Below are 24550 nucleotides of genomic sequence, written 5' to 3' on the forward strand. Positions count from 1 at the left end.
ACAAACCGTGAACAACTGACGGATGGACTGGTGAACTAAACGTACACACTGTAACATGTAACATTCAAGCGAGCGCGAACTTCATTAAATTACACTTAAATGCTCCGGTGTTACAACATAATCAAATTTATTATAAAATGATTGACCGTGTTCTAAATCAATAGCTTATTGTAGTATATATATATATACTATTGTCTATTTTCCTTAAAACTATAAGAAAAAGTATATTACCTACCGTACAGAGGGAGTATTTTTATTTCTTTATCCTTAGATCCGTTAGATCTGCTTACCTCAAGGACCGAAGTTACCACTACCGGAGTAAACGCAGCCGCCACCGGCTTAGAATACTATTGGCTGAAACTTGGCCGTGTTACAAAATAAAAAGTTTTAACAAGTTTTAACGAAGAAAAAAAGAAAAAACGAAACAATTTGTTAAATTTAATACTTTACACCTACCCATCATAATTTGGAAAAAAATACGCGCGATCGTAAAAAGAGACAAATTTCTTTTTTCCCATTGAAAAGTTTTAATTGGTGACCTAGTCACCGTGATCGTTGTGTGGTGTTGGCAGTGGCGATATTTCCCGGAGGGACAGCTGTTCTGTCGGTGATGGTTGCAACTAAAAACGTATAGTGATAAGTCGTACCTTCGGCCTGACCGAGTACAGGAGGCGCGAAATCTGCAGTTTCCGGTATTTCATTCCCCTAGTGCTGGTGAGTGGTGGTGCATTGATTTTAAGAATTCCACAAGTACAATTCACTTACGTTGGTAATCCGTCTCCGTACTTTGACTTTTTATTAATTTACTTTTTTATTTATTTTACTATACCTAAATGTTTTACTTACATTTCCAACACAGAAACAATAACTTGTTTTCATTATGTATATTAGTACAGTTACCTTGTTACCTAAACCCTTTGTATTCCGTGCACGAGCCTCGAAATGAAAGATATATTTAAATTTATTATATGATGTACATAATAGAATAGAAGTCTCGATTACTTCTAATGAAAAAAAAAAAAAAAAGGTCCTTTATTCGGTATAATCGCATAATAATAGATCATCGAAATGATTTACTCCGATGAATAATTTTGATAATTTTTTTTTTTTTTAATTTAATTGAACTATTGATTATTTCTAATTTATATTAAATTTTGTCTTACCGTCTGATTGAGTCGCAACACCAGAGCTCTGCGGCCATCCGACATCGGTTGCGAATAGTACATGAGCTTTATCAGCCTTTGAGCCGGACTTACGCCTCTCTCCACCACCAAAACGATTCGAGCCCACTGCAAATTCCACGAAAACAACATTATAATATTATAATAATAATCGGCAGTACAATGTATATAATTACTACGTTATTTATTGTTAATACAATTTTTGTTCTTATCATGTAAGATTGTATTTAAATATAGATTTATAATGTGCTCGAATGCCGGTACATAAATATATATTCACATCAATTCAGCTCCGGATTTAATTAGGGGTGCAAGACATCGGGACCTCGGATGTAGGTCATAGATCTTCTTAATGGTGCCAAATAATAAATACAGATTGTGATAATACGGTACAAATAAAGAATAATGTTACCATCAAATATTAAATCGTTATCCAATTCGGTGAATAGTATACAAGTGTTAGACAAAATGATAAAATTGTTCTTTGAACATTTATTTATTTTAAACTCATTCATATTATTATTATTTCATTTTAGTTATTGAAGGAATAGCAATAAAAAAATATAATTAATAATATAATGTATTATTATCTTATATATATAATACAGTTGAGTCGCGAATAACTCGAACCTCGATAACTTGAAAAACTTGACAACTCGAATTGTATTTTATTCCCCTAGAAAATTATTCCTCTATAAATTAGTTAGATACCTCGAATAATACATATCTCGAAGTGAATCCCCTTTCAACTTCGAGTTATCGCGACTCGACTGTAATATGTTTGCTTATATATTTGTTTGTGTACACGCTGACTTCCCAAGACCTAAGTCTAGTGCTGGAAAACATATCGATAATAATATGATGAACATAATGTCTGTTGAATAAGTCTAAATGTCGATGATTGCATGTGTTTCGTCAAATTTAATAGTATAAATAATAAGTTTAGTGCGTTATTATAATAATATATGCGCGTCCGTCATGTATACAATTGTATGTATCATCGGTTTCTATTAGCGAACAACTCAAATCTACGTACAGGTACACAGGCTCAACCCTGCTGTACATGACTATAACAAGCGATACTCATCTGTTAGCGATAGTTCATGGACAGACAAAATTATGCATAATAGACTAAGTAATAAAAACGATACATACAGTCGAATAGGTGATGAACTATGCAAATATTTTTAGAAGCTAGGTTTCTGTAAAAATTCAAATTTTACATTCTTACACTTAAAATATTGGTGCAGTAAATAAACATTTCTCTTTAAACAGTAATTCATTTTTTCCCTATTATTTTCTATCCTATTTTTATATTATATTTTTCATATCATTGTCTTAATTTATGTATTATACAAATAAATGTTGTTTAAATAATTCACCCAGTTTTTAATTTATTAAATAAATTCAAATATTTGTAAAATAAATGTGATTTAGTGTTATATTTTTATTAATTCAGTTTATAGTATATCTAAATTATGTTTTTTTTTTTTTATTATGAAATAATTAGGATTTTCCTCATTATTTCTCACGCGCAGGTCGAGTAATAACTGGCTATAACCTATAAAATCATTTGGTCTACAATGCCACGTGATATCATGGTGATTGAATAGAAAATCAATATAATAAATAATGGAAAATCTTCATATTTGCCATTCGCTGTAAAACGAGAACTATCACCACCTGCCACTTGAAACAATCATAATATAACCATAATATACCTAAATCCTCAGCACTCGTTATTTAGTCTTCATTCTAGACCAACGTCTAACTCTTGTTTATTGAAAAACAAGTGAATCCTCTAAATTTCTAGATGGAAAACTGTTCAATATTTCTTCAGTAACTATTCCGAACTTGAAATGGAAACCATGAATTGCTCCGTACAAATTTACTTTGAAAGATCGAAATATTAATTACAAACACGTACAATTAAATATTTAAAATACACACACACACACACACACACCCATTGAGGTTTATTTCATAGCTAACTATTTTACGGCGGATGCGCGGTGCAGATTTATACAAAAAAACGTACGTGCTGATTACATTTTAAATTACCATACGGCAAACTGCATAAACGTTACAAACAAGTGAATTGCGAACGCGTGTTATAATATCAGTGTGCAGAATACGTACGGGGGAACGTTCGTCTGTCAACTCGTTGTCTTGCCTTCACTTCTATAAGCTTTACGATGTGTGTAGATACCAGTATTAAACGATAATACTTAATGTAAAAAAATGCTGTACATTCTCGTGTACAATCGTGGTAAGTGATATACTACATAGTTCGGTACATATATTTGAAAGTTCACGTTTCAAGTACACTTCACAGTACTTATTTTTCAATACAATAGCATCGGCTTGAACTGGATTAAATACTGATGAACCCGACACAGACAACGATCATCAATTTGTTCGTAACTCAAAAGTAAAATGTGGAGCGTTGTATTGAGCGGACATATTAGAGGTGCAAAAATACTTGGGTCACACTTCGTGCACCATCGATGTTTGGGTACGTAAAAAATTTCTGCGACATACAATGGTATGTGTAAACCGTTCATTTTATGTTTTATAAAATATGCATACTGCAAACGTGTGAATGCGCTACGTAAAATTTTCTAAGTTCTATATATTATTCTGAATCCGAAACGTGTTGTGAATTTGAGGACTACATGTATTCAGTCGCGTAGCTATTGCAAAAGAGGGATGTTATTTAAAATTATACACAACAAAATAAATACTTTACGTATATTTTATTGTACAAGAATACAAACACATTAGTACATTACACATGAATATCTATTCATGTGTAATGTACTATTGTATGAGAAAATATTTAAATATTTTATTAAAATTTCAAATGTACATTTTTGTCATATGTATTTATTTTAAATCGCGCATGATACGACATAAAACCACGGCTTTGGTTTATTAGACAAAACCATGTAATGAGAAGCCGGATCCTTGCTTTACATTATTGTTATGTATGTATTTCGTTATGATAAATGTGTTTTCATCACGGTTTATGATCAATTTTTACCTTTATTAGACTTAAGTATACTATTAACATGGTTTAGGGGGGGTGTTACTACACCTGTAACACTCCCCCCTGGCTACACGACTACATGTATTCATATTATAATTACATTTTTGTCTGTGTATGAATATAAAAAAAAAACAACTTTTTATTTTATTGAACAAAGTGATTTCATAAAATGCATGTATATTATTATTTCCTAATATAGGAAGTATTCAAGCACAGTGCAAAGAACAAAAAATAAAATTATTTACAATTGAATCAATCAGAACTAGATTTATTCAATTCGTGAAAATTCTAGCAAACCCAACAATAGACTTAAATTTAAATTTCTCGGTATAATACAATTTATTTACAATATTATGGAAGTAAGTCAAATACGACATGCAGTATGGAGAAAATTGAGTTAGAAGCAGGATCACACCTAAAATCTTTAAATTCATGCTCTATTAACCATTGGGCTTCTATATCAGAAGCTTTAAGTGCAGTGCAAAATAATTATAGTATTTTAACAGTTGCCATTGATGTAATTTGTAAAAACTGTAATGTTCCATATTCCAACTAAAGGTATTGATTTAATTCACTGAATTCAATGTTTTGAATTTATTTTAGGCTTACATCTTATGTAACCAATTTTGACAATGATTTAAAAGTAAGTTCAGGACTTCAGTTTCCTAAAATTTATTTATTAACAGCTATGAATTCTATTCAAGCACTTAATATTAAAATATTGTAATATTAATATATTATATTAAAATATTTATTTTATAGTATTAATTTAATATTATATTTTATATATTTTTATATTTTTTCATTAATATTTATGAGAAATGATATATTTTTTAAAAACATTTTTGAAGAAGTAACTACCAAATATCTTGTTCTAGATATTAGTGATCCTGCGGTTATAAGAAAGAAAGCGAGTGTGAGGTTAGATAACAATTATTCTAATTCATTTGTTTACGATTTCAAGTATGAAGAACTCAGGTATTCTGCATTTAATCTGTTAATTTATAATCTTATCGATTGAATAAGTATGATATTTAATCAAGGCAGCTAAGATTTAATTAGTGCTGCGGGAAATTTATTGAAGTAAGAATTAAAAAACAGTTTTTCAAATGTTTTATCTAAATTATTCAATTTACCAATTGATGAACTGGAATTTGAAATTAAAATTCTCAAACACATGTCTGATGTAAAAAGTGGTACATCCAGAGAATCTATGTATGTATGGCTAGACCAGTTTAAAGAGAGTAGACAGACATTTTTAATAATATGTATTTAGCATTAAAAATGTTTACCATTATACCAATAACAAGTCGTACATGCGAAAGGATATTTTCCAAATAAAGTATTGTAAAAAATAAACTCAAATGTATCATGGGCCAATATAGACTAGAATCGTTAATACTAATATTCATAGAACAAGAATTAGCTTGTAAATTAGATTTTAATGAAATTATTGACGAATTCAAAAATGTTATTTATTTTAAACGTCGATTATCATTATTAGAGATTGCATATCTATATGCTGTTATGCAATATTTATTACAACGAATAAAATAAAATAAAATTATTTTTAGTGAATTTTATATAAATATTTGTCTGTACCTATAATGGCTTTCAAATTATTGTGGTTTCTCATTTTTAGTGTGCACTTCCGGAACTAAAAGTTTGCGTACGCCCATGAATATCACCTCGGCTACTTTGCCGTACGCGTTTTTTGTTCACTATTGCAATTGTACAAGGTTTAGACACTCAATGAATGGAGTTTTCCGACGCCAGTGGCACAAGGCCGAAAAATATACGGTACACACACACACACATGGAAATTTAAAATATATACACTCGTGTGTACAGCCAAAGCGAGAAATTTGCATATACTCATGTGGCAAAAGTTCAAAAGGTGCTAATTTAAAGCTAGACAGACTATATTCACGTTACCGAAAGTGGATAAATAAATGATGATCACGAAAAGCTTTAGTTACGCACCCTTGTATGCGTGTGTGCATGCCAGTCGACGGTAGTGTTAATAATTTCAATAGACGTATATTTAGGTAAATTGATGTACTGTGAACATATTATAAAGGCATTACTCGGATAAATACTAAAATATATTATTTAAACGTTAAAGTACTGAACTGTATTATATCATGGTGATGAAATAACCGACGAATCATCAAAATTACTATTATTTGATATCCAATGAAAATCGACGAATAATATAATATTTAATAATCTACATCTAATATTTGAGAGTGAATTATCGTGTTTTTCCTTGATAGAAAACAATTGTTTAGGTACCAATTATATAATTTTCGATATAGCTTGTAAATAAAGTACTGAATAATATTACACGTGTCTTGTATTGGAAAATTTAGAATTTTCTTTATTGATCGTTTTTTGAGTAAAGGAAAGGTTAGAAGGAAAGGGCTCAGAAGTTTTAGATAGTTTTATATGTAAGATAGCTATATAGAGGTCGGATAAAACTAGTTATTTTGAAAAAAATGTCATCAATTCGATCTTAAACAATAATATCAGGACTAGGACACTGATTAAATTCATATTTATCGTACAAAATCATGGTAGTCATCTTCTTTTTTGACAATCAGCTTATCTATGTAGCCATGGCCAGTAATAACTTAGAATTATTTACTTAGAATATTAATTAGTAATATTTTATGTAGAAAAGTTTGAAACTTAATGAAGATTATTTTATTTTGACAAACAGTAGAATGTAAGTGTCAATATATACTTCATAATATACTTATTTTAAGTTCCTGTAAAATTATAACAATAAATAAAATATAACATAATAACACTTATAGTCTCAAATGTCTTCAATACATTTTTCACATTTAAATTTTTCTGTATTAATTTAAAAACATATTTCGAAGTAGTAGAAATTAGGTAATTGAAAATGTATACACTATTTGTATATATTTGTAATTGAAAAAAAAAATTAATCGTTTGATATTTTAACTGAAAAGTAAATTTATAAACTCTTTGCCCACGGAGCTCCTAGATTACTTCTGCGGACCTCTAGGGCTCCGCGGAGCAGTCTGAGAACCGTCGCTTTAATTAATTGTGATCAAACTATTTTAAATTTCAATTGTACAGGCTGAAAAAGAAACGTTGATGTACGATAAATGTAATACTTCTTTACATCGAAATCGAACGTGGAACTTTCCGAAATTACATTTTATCATTTTACCAACGACTATGTGAACTATGGTTATTAGGGTGCCACTTATTTTCTTAAGTTTAATTTTTTATGAGTGCGCCCCCTAATTTGGTTTTTATATATCTTTTAAATAAAAATCTGTAGTTTAAGCTTAATTGAACAAATTTAACACGTGGCGATTTAAGCCGAAAGTTAAGCGATAATAAGTATTTCAGTTATAATATAACTATGATATTATTATAAATGATAGCGATATCTATCTGATTATCATTATTACGCAACAGCTTGTATTAAATATTATTAATAATCTTTTATCGTGCTTGGAAATATTCCGTTCTCCTATATACATTTAATTCCACTGCAGTTATCAAACCAAATAATACAACTTTTGATAAATGCAAAATTAGTGAAAGAGACGCCGTACATTCGTTAGTTGCGTTTTTGGAAGCTGTGTCATTAGATCCTGCTGACTATATTATCAATAGGACATCCATACAAAATGCTAGAACTGTCTATCGGGAATCATATGACCAAAAATTAAAGCAACCATCATTAATTTAAATGTAAAATTAGTTGTTGTTCATCGGGACACTAAAATAATGGAAAATATATCTGGAAAATGTGTCGATAGATTAGCAGTCATCACTACAGGTACGAATTTTCAACAATTATTGGGAGTACCGGAAGTGTTGGCGGGGACAGGGCTTGAAATTTCATCTACAATTTTCGATACTTTAGAAAATTGGGGCTTACTAGATAAAACTCAAGCATTTGTTTTTAGTACGACCGCGTCGAACACTGGTAGATATAATGGTGCCTGTACATTATTAGAAAATAAATTAAATAGAGATATTATTTATTTTGGTTGTAGATATCATATATTTGAGATAATTCTAGCTGACATTTTTAAAAAATGTAAAATCTCATCTATGACAGGTCCAGATATTCCTTTATTCAAACTATTTAAGAAAAAATGGGATACTATAAACTTAAATAAATTTGTTACTTGAATTTCTTACATAGATATTAAAAATGCATTAGGAAATAACTACATTGACATTGTGGAATATACAAAACTTAAACTTTCGACATATTTAATCCGAGACGACTATAAAGAATTATTGGATTTAATAATTATTTTTTTGGGAGAAGTACCTCCTGGAGGAATTAAGTTTAAAAACCAGGTAAATACCATCATGCAAGGTGGATGACCAAAGGCAACTATTGTCTCAAAATGTATTTATTTCGACAAGAGTTTAAGTTAACAAATAATGAGATTAATTATATTTCTCATTTTTAAAATTAAAGCAATTATACACCAAAAACCAACATTTTACTCTTTTCTATAAAACTTTGAGCTTAAGTCGCCATCTGTTAATTAAGTTCGATCAAGTTCAAATTTTACAGACATTAATTTTAGGTATATTGTAATAAAATTCCGGCCCACACTTTAAAAAATTTAGCAAAAAATTTTCTCTTCGTATCAGTAACTGGCACCCTAATACACATACAAGGCCAGGAGTGGGTAGAATTCAAATCCTCTACCCTCAGAACTTTTTTCTTATAATAAAATTGAATGATTTTAAAAGTTAATACATTTGAAATTTTAAAATATGAAAATCAAAAAGCATATTTATACTCGGAGTCCACCACTCTCAAATATTTTGCTGGCTATAGCCTTGTATATATATGTGTATATTCGTATTCTGTGTACAGAATTTATAGTCATCTAAATCTGACTGTACAGCATTAGAATTAAACGCTCGTTTACGGTTCGAACATAATACTCGTATTGTTTTTATTATTATTACTGTTGTGTACTCGTACACGTGTTCGGCCATTTCCGTAGTGATTGTATTTTATTACTAACGCAGACTTTCTGGTATCACACGCGTGGAATATATGATACACGGGGGTGTATCATGACGTTTTTCAATCAGATTTCAACGTTAAACCCGTCGTATAATCAATTTGAAAATACATAACGTACAGTTATTGAGGCATAACGATAAACAATACACGCGCCGTACGTCGGGGTTGGTCGCTAGGGCGTCGTAAGATATATTAATTTTCAGACCGTGAACGACCCGAAGCGAGATTTCATCCCCCTTGCCACCCTTCCCTTACTCACGTGAGGTTTCGTTGCAACAAGCGTGTGACGCGTAGTGCGCTTGGAGAATCTCGCCTACACGTGCGAATACGTGATAGTGGTCTGATGCGTTATCAGTTCGTACGACACGTTTGAACGAAATAATTTACGTCAAATTGTTAACTTCGAAAAAAATACAATAAAACAGTCAAAGTACACAATTTTGATGAAATTATGTCAAAATAAATCTATTTTTTACAACCAGAACGTTTTATCGAGAGAACCTTTTACACGCATGATTTTTTATGATTTTATAATGTTTTGATCCATAAGTCAGTAGAGATTAGTATTAATTAAATAAATCGTACAATAATTGTACAATAATAATTATTATATGGAAAATATAAATACTTAAAACGATCTCGTTGTTTCCCATTTTATATTATATATTTTTTATTTTCACGTTGGTTTTAACAGTTACATATAGATAACACACCATAGCAATTATGATGACATAAAAGCGATTAATACGATTTACACGCGCGTGCGAGATGTACAAAATATTATCCACGGAACCAGAAACGAGCTGAGAACTAAATAAAGCATTTAAAATGTCAGATATAACTTGATGCCCAAATATATAATTTTTGGAGGGCTCAGGTGGATATGGCCATCTATCCGTCCCACCATTATGCTACAGCGTAGAATATAGTTTTTAATCCTGAACCTGACTTTGGAGAAGGATGAATTTTCAGTTAAATTCCTCTAGATTTCTAGGGCCAAAAACTTTCTCGGCTTTACTGGGCACAATATTTGGAAATCGATTTGCAACATTACGTAATAACTAACGGTTTCAATCAGATGTTGACGAAGAACCCACAAACATTTATCACACGTGTCACTAAGGACACTTGCGTTTGGCGACAGATAACAATGGTGGTCAGTTATGTTATGATTTTATCTGTTTGGCATCATCCAATGATGTAAAAATTTACACATTAAGTGACAGAAGTCAATCTTCATAGTAAACTCAAGTTTTTCGAAAGATTGATTTTTCGAGAGTTTGACGATTAATATATTTAATACATAAAATATATTTATGTTCGAAACTGTACATAAAATAATAAATAAATACACGACAAAGAAAAATTATAATTCTGGGAGGTCATCGGAAATAGCTTTTATTTTCGTATCACTAAATCTTCCGAGTATTACATATTTACACACACGTCATGGAATAATTTAATGTGGTTTCCAATACGACATAATAATTAGACCTAGGATTTCGATGTATTTTTTTAAAAATGTTGCGTCAAAGTTTTCTATGCAACGCTCGTACAATACGTTAAGTTTTGCTGTCGTCACATTTTAGGAAATTTTTCTTTTAGTAATCTTCTTCGTTATTTAGATAATTTTAGTATTATTAAGGGTATATTTGGTATTTGAAATGTTATTTTTTACACGATAACGTGGTTTTGATACAAGTACAATATGATTTTTATTTGAAAATCAGGACGTACAGGTAAACAAAATCATTAGTCAATCTATTAAAATGATATTAAAGATATATTGACCATAAGAAATGTTATGTTTAAACTTGATTTTTTTAATTTAATCGACTTTATCGAACATCATTTATACCGAAATCATATACACAATAAAAAGAAGCTTTTTATAAATTATTCAAACCTTTTGAGGAGTAAAAGTATTTTTTAGGGTTTTTATTGGGCAATATATTCTCAGCCTTAGTCGTATTATTATAATTTCGTAACACGACATGTGACATTTTGGCGGGAAAGTATTATTGTGCTACGTTGTCGACGCTGGTTATTCTGCGCTGCATGGTGCGTTCGCGAAGTACCGCACAGGAACACGTTCAACGTTATATAATATCGAGAGCATGCATATTATCGTCCTCGTTGGATGTTACCTATCACTTGGGGTTCAACGACAAGCGCGCATTATTCGGCCGTGGTTAACTATTCGCTTTTGTGGTGTATATATTATACGATAATATGAACGAATCTACATGTGTACATATAGTACTCTAGAGCACGCTTTCAGACTTCACCACGACGTGAAATAAAGTTCTCGCAATATACGAAAAAAAATAACAAAAACAACACGACCACCCGAGGAGCTGTAGAGCATATATTTTTATGTACCTACTACCGACTACATCAACGATCAACATACACAAACACACACACAAACACACACACACACACACACACACACACACACACACACACACACACACACACACACATACTCACACATATACATTTAAGGATACGTGCTTGCACGTGACATATAATTTCCCAACAAATATTTCGAACGGTAAAGGCAGGCACGTATTCAGAATTATTTTTCGAGGGCGGTTTAAGATATTATATAATGTAGTAACCGTATAAAGAAAATATATTTTATACTTAAACATGCTTCTATCATTATTTGAAGGAAGGGATCTCGAACACCTTACCATCCTACCATGTACCTGGGTGACTATGTGGAGTAGGCGTAAGTGCGTTGCACTGTAAATATGTATTTAAATTATTTATGTGGTAAAACGGTGAATGTGATGTGTGTGCACCACAGACATTAATTTCATGGTTTGTTGCGAGTGTATTAAAATAGCAGGTATATTTAAAAATACAACTGCCGTTTTATTGGTAATAATTGTATACAGGAGAAAACCATTCAATTCATCTAAGTATTCTATGGAAAGTAATCATAAACATTTTGATTGCATTTGAATTGAATTGACATATAAACAGTATGTGTAAACACGTGAACATTTAAGTGATGTAGTAGACAGGAATTGATGAAAAATAAAAAATAATGTGGAAAACGTCCAAACATGTTGGAAATGCTATGTTAAAAATTTAATTGGTTGTGATGTGACTCAAATGTTATGTGGAAGAAATTTACGTTTTGTAAGCAGTTATATAGCTGTAGTTTTCTTCGAATTTTCAAGCCTAGTTATAATTTAATGTCCTGCTAATATATACATGACTTTTATTATAATATGGATACTTCCGGGTATTTTCGCGTTCGTACAATCTGATCGATATGCAAGTATAATATATATGCATATCGATCAGATTAGCAAGTCTTTATTTAAACCCGATAAACTACATAATAAATCGAACATCCATTAGAAATAGTTCAGAAAGTTTTTGAAAAGTTCGTTTGGATTTTTGTAGTGATTTAAATGTTAATTTTGTTATCGTGCACTGGAATACGAAATTCTTCCCGGCTTAAGTGGCCAAGAAAAATTTGATCGTTTTCCAGTAATTGTCTCAAGTCCAAACATAGAACAACTTCTTGGAGTTCTGCAAATCCCATCAGGAATTGGTAGCGAATTATTATCAACCGTTTATGATTTCTTAGAAAAATAGTTTTTACTTGACAAAATACAAGGTTTTTTTTTTTTTTGATACTATGGCTTTAAACATTGGCATTCTAAATGAGGCATCTCCGCTTTTGTAGCAGAGATTAAATAGAGAGATTATTTACTTTGCTTGTAGACATTATTTTTCAGAGTTGATTATCCAGGCTACATTTAACGAGGTAAAATTACTCGTATCGTCTTGTCCAAGTATAGCTATTTTTAAACGTTTACAGAATGCTTGGAAATAAATAAATAAAATAAATATATTAGTTTGGAATACAAATAAAAAGTTTGAAAAAATAATCTCGCCAATACGTCAATAAATTTTATTATTTTGCTTATAAAAATTAAAACAATTAAAATTAATACCTTGATATCTTTAGGTTACCTATTATATAATCAATTTTGTCGAATAAATGAAATCAATTAATTTTTTTTTTTCTAGGAAAATTATTGATTTATAAAAAATATTGTGTAATATTATGGAACATTTTTTAAAGAAAAAAATCTTGTTCTACAATTAAGTTTTAGTACATTTTTGTGATAACTCTTATATTTTTATGTATATTAATATACTCTTATATTAATTAATATTTAAAGGTGTTTAATTAATTATTTATATATTCAATACTGCTTTGTTAGTAGTGAATTTATTTAAAATAATGCGCCAGTGGTGTTGCTCATTTGTTTGCTTATCTGCTCTCCAAATGTTCCAGTATACGTCATAAAATGTCTTGTAGATTATTTTAGTTAAACAAGTTGATATTGTATTCTCTTCCAGTACAAAATATCTTTTTAATTCATTATTCTATGACTATATATATATATATATATTATCTTCAATTTTTTATGGAATATAATAAAATATAAGTATACAAGATAAAGAAACCTATCAATTTCTCAGGGCTGTATATATAATTTAAGTTCACGATTTAATTTTAATATATTAATATTATTTATTTATTATAATTTCTACAATTTAGGCAATAAATGTCACCATTTTTGTATCAGTGGTGTCTCTAGACCATTTTATAGGAGGAAAGGGTGAACTTCATATATATATTCACATTTATATATTTTCCTAGTGTGATATATATATATATATATATATATATATATATAATAAATAACACAAATTCGAAGAACAAAAATCATGAGAGCCTTAGCCATTCGTCTTTCCTGAGGATGCTCCTGATCCATATGGAAATTACACTAAAATGGTGAGTGTATATTTCAAATAATAACTATGATTGATGCTATACCACGATCAGTATACGGAAGATACGGTATTTATTAACTTTTACGTATTTATATGATACTTTTGCTAAATAATAATACACAATTATTAATTAATTCATTGTTAATATACAAGTTTACCAGTATAAACTAAAAAATAATTTTACTCAAATACCTTTTTTTTTTTTTTTTTTTAATGTAAAATAAACAATAGGTATTAGTAACTTAAATAATGCCAGTCTTTCAGGGCTGAAAAAAAAACATAATATATTCTATTTTACAATAAAGAGATTTATAAGACATTATGACCATCGAGATTAAAATGTAGCAATAAAATTACGAGTAGATGATATCTACTAGATATCATAGAATAAAAAATAATTTCCCTTAAATGTTGATTCGTATGGTCTAAAGCAGTAGTCTTCAACCGGTGGGTCGCGACCCAATTTTGGGTCGCAATAAGTTTTCTGTTTAAAATTTAAAAAATTCATATTTATATATATATATATTATATAATGTATGTCATATCATATTGCATAAAAATGTTTTCGAATAAACCCGAAACCGTACTATTTTATACTATTTTTTTTAATGTTTGAAGATTAGAATGAACACTTTTTTCTCAAACACTCATATTTAACCATACATTAACCATTAATCATTAACTGTCGAATACTTAGTGGGGGAGTGTAAGCAATTTACCTCAATACGTACCGACCTGAACATGCCATCCAACATAGTAAAAGTACTTAGCGAGAAACAAACTCTGAAAATTGTCACATTATTTAGTATCACAAATATATTAGTAAATCTTAATTTACATCTAACTTCACCTTTATAATATGTCATATGTAATATTGTAATTTTAATCTAACATCTAACACAATATATAATATTTAACATCTTATAGCTATTAATATTTGCTGTTGAAGCCTCAATTTTCAAATAAAAGAAAAAAAATGAACAATCAAATGAAGTAATAGCCCGACTTAATTTATAAATCTTATTTACATTTCATATATCTATAAACTGCATTGTGTTAAGTTGAACTGAGGTGGAGATATTTCGTGTAAAAACAGTCTAGGACAAATATCGCACTCATTTCTTTTGTGTATCAAAACATATTCATTTTTCGGTATCATTACATGCATTTTTTTTTGTATCGTTACTTATATTAAAAATTCAATATTTCCTAAATACCTAAAAAATATAAATATTTTAGGTATAAATAAATTTTGATTTATTCAGTAATAAAGGACTTCTAAAATGGCATACATTAAATAATTATAACTTTTTTATTTGGTTTTCACGGCTAACGAAATTTACATGGGTCTCAAAAAATGTTTGGTAAGAAAAGTGGGTCGTAGATCGAAAAAAGTTGAAGATCACTGGTCTAAAGCAAATAACGAGCAAAGGGTGATATAATAATATAAAATTAAGATAAAACGAATCGAGTGGAATGACATGAAAACAGATTGATGATTATTTGTATTAATTTTTTCTTATTATATCAACTTAATTATACTTTGTTATTTATAAAATTTATTGTTTTGTAATAAACTCAAAATAATTATATTTTATTTGTTTATATTATTTATTGTTTTGAAATAATCCTACACTGAATAATAATTATCGAAAATGGAAATTCCGACCAAATAATTTTTATAATATTTTTTAAGTTACAGTTGTGTTAGGGAAGAGCTATAATTAATGAGATTTTATAACACTTCATAAGTTCTTAATCATCCAAAAATGAATTGTTTAGATTTAAAAATCATGGGCAACAAGTATGAAACGTCGAGAATAAATCGCTTGAATCACTATAAAGTCATAGGATTATTATTTTCTAAATTATAACGAAATAACCATATTATAATCGATTTTGTTATAATCAGGCATATTATAAATTTCAATGTTTCCACGTGATTTCATGAAAACAAACAGCGTTTAATCTAAAGTATTGTCTGAACAAGATCCATAGGTTTTTCGAGCACTGCTTGCAGAATCCAAAGTAAAATATTGTATTCGAACGAAATAAATGTTATCTTTGTTATAGCTCGGTTGTGATTATGATGTTTAGGGGTGAGTTTAATAATCAAATAAAGAATATAAACCTAAGCCAACCAATCTTATTCCACCACTGATAATTTTTCTGTATTATAATTTTTATATTTCACGTTACCTGTTAATTCGTTTTTAACTTTATTACGTTTTCACTCAAATACAGATAAATATAAATCACTGATGAAATACAAGAAAATATTGTAAAGCTTTTAAGATGATTTTTATTTTCATAGTGCATAATTATTTAATACGTAGTTTGATTTTATTTCGAATTCCAGAAAAAAGTTTCTATTAAGCCGGAATCATTTTAATTTTTATTTCTAACTGATTACTGTCTACGAGTTTTAATTACAATACATTAAGTTCGACAATAAATACATTTAAAAACGAATTTATGGTCAACTGAAGAATTTAAATAATACTTTATCGTGATTTAATTGATATATGAGTGTTGTACTCATTAAATATTTAGAAATTGTCATTTGTCGTAATTAGTCCATCGACCATTGATTCGGTATAAATACTCGTAAATATTCTACTAATATTGTGTTGAATAACTGGTATAATTTCTCTCGCGATATTATTGTTGTAAAATATAATATTTGTTTGTATGCACACTACTAAAATAAATACGCACTTTTTTTAAATTTTTTTTATATATAACACCCAAAACGAAACATTTTTTACTTTCGTTATACGTATATTGTGTGACTATAGGATTTTTTTTTGTCTAAAACTAAACACTGACACTGATATTATCAACACAGAGGATTGGTATGGCCGAAACGTGTTTCGTTCTAATTGGACGTTATTGTAACAGCTTTAATTAATTCAGCTGTTATGAAACAAACACTAATTAGTCGGTGTTTATTTATTTTTTCACTCCGTTATAACCAAAAATAATGGTGTTTCGTTTACGACAGCATCATAATTTTCAACGCTAAGATATATTCAATTTTTTTTTCTCCAAATTTTAAACACAGTTTTTCCATTTCAATACGTACGTCATTTTGTATGAATACGATCTCGGTTGGGCTGAACATATATAATATTATATTGTTAGGTCTAATCCGAGTTTTCCGATGTTCCGGGCAATTCTCCAAGAACGTTAACTATCCGATCAACCAAAACAAAAAAAAAAAAAACTTAAGACCGCAAGAGCGTCGTTGATGGGTCTTCCTACAGACCAATAAGTCTTCTTCCCTTCCTTGCGAAAATTTTAGAAAAACTTATACTTAAACGTATCCTACCAATAATTTCTGACAAGAAAGTTCTACCGGACTACCAGTTTGGTTTTCGTTCTTCGCATTCGACGACCCATCAACTGCATAGGGTAGTAGATGCAATATCTTTCTCTCTAGAAAAAAAATTATTTTGTACAGCAGCTTTCTTAGACATATCACAAGCTTTTGATAGAGTCTGGCACGATGGTCTCCTGCATAAAATAAAAACATTTCTTCCTTCACCCTTCTATCTTCTAATCAAATCATATCTAACTGAACGTACCTTCCAAATACGATACGGGTCTGACACGTCAAGTATTGGCAGTATAAGTGCTGGGGTTCCACAGGGCGGCATTTTATCCCCCATTCTCTACAATATATTCGCAGCAGATCAACCAATCACACCAAATACATCAGTAGCAGATTATGTCGATGATAAAGTAATTATATCTAGGAATGACAACCCATGCATAGCCTCCGCAAACCTTCAAACTCACCTAGACCTTATGGAGAATTGGTATACCAAATGGAGATTTAAATTAAACCATAGCAAGTCTATACACACCACCTTTACGCTTAGACCAGCTCTTACCCCTGAGGTAACTCTGTACGGTGCTCCAATTCCATTATCTCCTTCAGTTAAATACCTTGGTCTTACATTAGATAAAAGATTAACTTGGGCCCACCATATTAGAGCAAAAAGACTTTCACTGAACAACCGCTTTCGTATCCTCAAACCTCTAGTCTCTAATAAACACACCTCCCTTCATGTCAAACTCCTCATCTACAAAACACTACTGAAACCAATCTGGACGTACGGGATACAGCTACGGGGAAGTGCAAAAAATACAAATTTAAATAAAATTCAATGTTTTCAAAACATTGCGCTAAGAAAATTAATAAATGCTCCCCTATACATATCTAACCATACTCTCCATACAGACCTAAAATTAAAAACTATCCACGAGGAAGCCAAACACTTTTACAAAAGATTCCACAACCGTCTTTCCTCCCACTCAAATCCTTTAATTAAAAACCTTTCCTCCCTCTCAATCCTCGGCAGTCCTCCTAGACGATTAAAACGTGAATGGTGTAGAGACCTGTTACAAATTTTAATATAGAAAAAAAAAATAAAATAAAAAAATACTAACTTATTAAATATATATAATTCATTTACATTTTTCATATAAACTATCAACATTTAAGTGTCATCATTGGGTGGCTTCTTTATTCACTTTTTGTATTTTGTATACTCATGTTATCTGTACCCCTTATCATATATGCTTATTGTGTCGTTTGATATAGATTGTATATTACGTATTAAAAAAAAAAAAATAAAAAAAAAACCCTTGCCTTGCAGCTTTCACATCAACATGATGACAAAAATAAATCGCTACGCTGCATTGACCAAGGCATACAATGAAACTGAAACTAATGTATGTTCCTATATAGTAAAAATATAGTTGGATGTAAGCAACTATATCAAACTGAAGTCACACCGGAACCCGCTCGAATACCGGCGATTTACGAGACGTCTTCGGTTTCTTAATATTCAACAAGAAACTAGGTAATAACACACATGGATGTCAACAGTTTTTCGTGCAAGTGCACATTCCTAATAGTCCAGCTCAAAAATCCATATGATATACAATATATTTATTATAATTGATTACTTGAGCGATATCTATGCAGGATTTCATTCCTTTCGAACACACTGTAAACACCAACACCAGGTAGTAATTAGAAATATCTAGAGTGCATTATCCCTTACCACTATTACGCATATGTAGAAGTAGCTCTTATTGAAAGATAACCAAGAAATATTCAACAAATAATCGGGTTATCGAAAAACCACACGCAAAACGTAATAGTCCGCTCCGGTGCTACACAAGTCAAGTATATAGTCATACGCGTAACTACTATATGATCTGGTACATATACAGCATCAAACAAAATTTGTATAATATACAAACAACTGACAGAATTCACAAACAAACCGAAAAAGTATAACTTCAAATTCATCACGTCCCCATAAGTCATCACGTATCAGCGTCCGGTTTATAAAACTCTAGCTTAACAGCCGCCAAACCAAATCCAATACTTTCGATTCGCTGTCGAGAATTTTGAACGAATTCAAAATCTTATTAAATCCATTAATTTCTTTACTTACCGTTCTTTTAAATAAACTCAAACAAACTTCATATAATAATCGTTTGTTTCAGTTTCAAATCTCTTATTCATAAACCTCTTTAAAATTATCATTATTTATATTTAATTCCTTCGCTGTATTGTACGTCAAATAATCAACATTTTTAATTGCTTTTTAAACATTAGTATCTTTCATCTACTACATTAACACCATACGTTATACTATAATTAATTTAACAAATTTGTAAGAGCATCAATTTGCTGAACCATTTTAAATTAAATAAATAAATATTACCGGTTTTCTTATTGCTGAAAACGATGAGACGTGATGATATTCCTGAATTAAAATGCCGATTTGTCGTCGAGTCGTTGTCGAATTTATATGGGAAGGAATCTCGGTGCTGTTAATAACTTTAAACTGGAAAGGATCGGGATCTAGGATTTATTTATCCGGTACACTCGCTTTTTGTGTAGGGAAGTGATCGAGTTGTGCCAATTTGTTTTTTTATGTGACGACAAAAAAAAGGTTTTTTATATTTAACCTCAAAATATAAAATAATCCAGTTGTAGGTATTCTATATTGAATTCGAATAATAACTGGTACGTTTACATATAATGCAATCCTAATAATTAATAATGGTTCATTATATTATTATCATCATGTTTAAAAAAAAACAAATTTATTTTTTTATTTTTTATATAATACGATATCTGGCTTTTCCTTTTGGTGCGATGAAATCGGATTAAATAACAGTTTGTTTGAACTTCGATTAAGAAACTTTCCCCTCAAATGTTAAGAAGACTGTTCGGAAAGTTTTGAAGTACGTTTTCGTGTACACCATATTACGCGTCGTAGGGATAAAACCGCAGCGAAAAGTTGGGGGACAATCGTTGCCACCACCTCAAGCTGTATATAATGATTTGAATTCGACTGAAGCACTGCACTTTCGCGTATTATTATTTGATCGGTATGCAACTCTTGTCACAGTTTTTGGCTTATGTAAAACTGCACGTGAGTATATATGTATAGTGCACTTATTGCAGAAAGAACGAATGTATTTTTAATATCATAATTAATTCGTAATCAAAACAACTGTAATTTTTTTTCCATTAATTTTAGTTTGCTCATAACCTTAAACCAAGATTTTAGTAGAGGCGAGGAGTTCTTAAAAAAACGAGATAATGTTGTAATCAACCATGTAAATATTAACAAGTCATAAAATACAAAAAAGGAAGAAGAAATAAAATATTTCTATATATTTTAAAGACAGTTAGACACTGAATTATTAATGAAATAAATCAAAGATTACTAAAAGTAACAGAATCATTTTACTATAAAGCTTTTTAAAAATAAAATAATTGCTAAATTACTTAAAATAAATATTAAAGGATTTATATACAATTCAACTGCAACATGAATGCGGCTTCTTGATTCAAATGACTTTTAGAACATTTAGTTTTGTTTATGTTTTCTGCTTATATAGATATTAAAGGATCAACAATTCAGTGATCGATATCTGCAAAAGTGAAGTGATACATTTGTAAGAAAAAATTGATGCTTTAAATCAGAATTATTCATCGGCGAGGACTGTATGTTAGTGTATTTTTCTATACGTCTTTTTTACTGATCTACCGTATCATTCCGATTCTTTCTCGACTAATACGGTACAATGCTTATTAGCACTATTATAGATAAACACTTGGGGTATTATGATAATAACAATAAGTTTAGCCAAATAATTTGAAATATTTAAAAGTGTAATCTCATTTAAATCGTGATTGGTATTTATGACAAAATTATATTTTTATAGTTTCACTTAAACATTTTGGTTTGTATTATTTCTCATATATAGTATTGCATTTTATTAAATAATGAAGTGAAAGTAATCAATGTAATTTGAACTAAAAAAAAGTTATGTATGCTCTGTTAACTATCTACTATGAACTATCTATTAACTATTCGACTATGTATTAAAAAAAAATGTATGACTTGGCCAAACGTTTTACCATACACATAACTCAAATAGCATAAGGGGTTGTGACGGGCCAATGTCTCTCATGACGATTTTTCTCAGTGTAGCCTCGTACGGCTTTAAGATAAAGTACAATTTTAGTGCCTCATAAAGTAGCATATTTGTAGTTGTAGTAAATATTGTTCTAATATGACGCAGAGGCGGCTCGACTTTTTTCAGTTGATGGTTCAAGTACAGGTTAAAGTACTAGGTAATATTAGAGTTAACTCTGAAAAACATTATTTTTGTCATTAAACTGTTGATAAAGTTGATGTAATAATCATCATATCTACATTATGTACCATGTATTGGTTTTCACAAAAATTTGGTAGGCCATAAAATTATCGTGTTAATATTACAAATTACGTAAGTGTAAGTACCCTAAGAGTCACTCACACCCGTTATTGGTTGACGTTTCGGTGAACCACAAAAAAAAAAACGTCGAACCACCTCTGCTTATACGTACATGTTCCGAACAAGTTAAATACACTATTTTTGGGCAAACGAATATACATGTACTGTAACTCACTTGTCTCTGCCACTCGTTTCGGGTTTCCGCGATCTTCTGGTAAGTGTTGCCCATCATGGCGATCAACATGTTCACCAGCAGTATGGCCACGATCACCATGAAAACTATGAAGCAGAACTACGTTTCACAAGACAAACGTAGCGTGTGAGAATGGATTAAAAAAAAAATATATATAATATAATAATATGGTTTCATTGTTTAAGTCAAGGTTACTATTTAGAAAGTCCAAAGAGAAACTGTACACTATTTATCTAAGACCCATTGCTACATATGGATGCGATACATGGGCCACAACAGGAGAGGACTACAGTAAACTCCTTGTCTTTGAGAGGAAAATTTAAAAAAAAATGCATGGACTTATTTTTGATGTCAATGAGCAAAAATGGTTAAGGAGGTCAAATGAGGAACTCATGAATTTGTATTCAAAAGAGGATAGCTTGGGTTGGGCATGCGTGGAGAGCTGATGGGTGTCTTATAAAGATGGTTATGGTGAATTAAATAGATCGGAAAAGACCAAGAGGTCTTTAAGGTTTTTAAGGTCGTCTAAGGCAAAGATGGATGGGTGTAGTTAGAAATTATCTAAAGGAGCTGAAACCGGACTGGAACGGAAACATGGATTTAGCTTACGCAAGAGACGTATGAGGGGATTTGGTTTTAGAAGCAAAGAGCCTAAATAGCTCGTAAAAGCTAAAAAAAAAGAAATACATTATTTAAATTTTTTTATTTTATCATTATTTGCATAAATTCCGTGTTTTAAAATGTATTTTTGAGTGGAAAACATTTTACTTATTTTTAATTAAATCTCTGATAAACGATTTTTTTTCACAGAACTATTAAGTTCCTTTATTGGAGGGTAAAATGCATGTATCTCAACCAGGGCCACGTTAAGGGGGGGGGGAGTCAAAGGGGGCAATTGCCTCCGGGCGTCGTAGTTTTGTAAAAGTAAGGTGGCGCCCTTATCTGCATTTAATATGCTACCTGTACCCAGTGGCCCCGTAGAAAAATTTTGCTCTGGGGTGCTGATATGTTTGACACTACTCTGATCTCTACTAAAACCAATTGACTAACGTACAATTTGCTAGTATAACCGCGTTGTTCTCGTCATGTTACTGTTGCAGCCATCCGTGCTTAAGCCGTTAAACGCACTTTTTCAAAATGTTATCGGGTAACATTTATTTTTAAACTTTGTAATTATATTTATTCATTTTTAATACAACTTTATTATAATTTATATAATAATTATTATATATTATTATAATTTTAGTTATAATTTTAAAAGGTAACCCAGGCCAGATCAAAATGGTACGTATTACGCTTAACTTTTTGAGACTGCAGTACGTATTCAACGTTTTGAATTCTAATCGCGTTTTTACCGTGTGGAATGCCTTTATTCTGGTGGTGCGTGTCACGTGGCATTAACATACTCAATTGTTTTACAATATTGAAGTAGAGGTGACGATTTAAGTGAACCCTTGAGGGCGACTAAGGCCAGAGGCATTGCTACATAGAAAAGGGTTTCGGTGCAGTAAGTGTACTAGGCTCCCTTATTAATATTTTATACTTACATGAAAATTCAAACTTTTTTTTTAAACGTGAAAACTTATTATGAAACAATAAATGAAAATAGTCAACAGATAATTTATACATGTATGTATTATATATATTATATATATATATACAAAATAAAAAGTAAATCCAATTTATTACTATGAAAAACATATTGCATGTTGCGTGAATTATTATTCTATATTAATATTCATTGTAATTGGAATTATCACATATGATTTGTGAATTTACTGTCTAGTACATAAATATTGTCAATTATTTTAAATAAATATAATCTCAGAAATATCTAAGGATCTTAAAACCTCCTGTGTTCTTGGGCTTCAGGGCGCTGTCCCACTTTGCTCTACGTTAGCTATGCCATTGACTAAAACTGACTAAGATTAAATTTACACACACGTCATGAAATTGCATTAACGGATAAATCCTTCACTCTGCAAATGATCCAATAACCGTACCGAACTATGAATAAATCATCAATTTTCATGATTATTTTTTGAGAAGACAATTTTAAAATTATGATCAGAAAAAAATGTATGTCTATGTTCAAGTTAACATTTTCGAATCATTGCATTAGTCCGATAACGAAGCAGTCACATGTAGGTATACGAGTAAAGTACGCATTTTTTGAAGTTCATGATGTATATTTTTTTCGTATTCACCTTTAATGAACGTTTTAATTTCTCTATTTAAATTGCGTTTTTATAATTATTTTTATATAATGGTTTCTTTCGACAGAAATCGATGCAGTTTTATAAGGTAATAGATTCGAGGTTGGTTATAAACATGTTTGAAGAAATATAAATGAATCGTTATCGTTTAAACAGAATACCGAAAAATTCCCACGTCTACGTTTCCCATGCTTTTCCCGGTAGAAAATACATTTT

The 24550-nt window shown here is 30.2% G+C and overlaps 1 protein-coding gene across 4 annotated transcripts in view; it reads right to left on the minus strand.

The window, feature by feature from the left end:
* Positions 1 to 1100: 1100 nt before the first annotated feature.
* Positions 1101 to 24550, minus strand: part of LOC112694564 (transient receptor potential cation channel subfamily V member 5) — an 89016-nt gene continuing 65566 nt past the window's right edge. Inside the window, exons 14-15 of one of the 4 annotated variants that reach the window (XM_025570077.1) lie at positions 22101 to 22217; positions 1102 to 1289 (exon numbers count right to left, since the gene is read on the minus strand). In XM_025570077.1, coding sequence (XP_025425862.1) covers positions 1138 to 1289; positions 22101 to 22217 — 269 coding nt within the window. In that variant the 3' untranslated portion in view covers positions 1102 to 1137. Of the gene's footprint in view, positions 1290 to 22100; positions 22218 to 24550 lie in introns of all 4 variants that reach the window. The other 3 variants (XM_025570075.1, XM_025570078.1, XM_025570076.1) reach the window with 3 other exon arrangements.

Source organism: Sipha flava, unplaced genomic scaffold, assembly GCF_003268045.1.
Source record: "Sipha flava isolate LNK unplaced genomic scaffold, YSA_version1 130_pilon_pilon, whole genome shotgun sequence".
Classification (NCBI taxonomy): domain Eukaryota; kingdom Metazoa; phylum Arthropoda; class Insecta; order Hemiptera; family Aphididae; genus Sipha; species Sipha flava.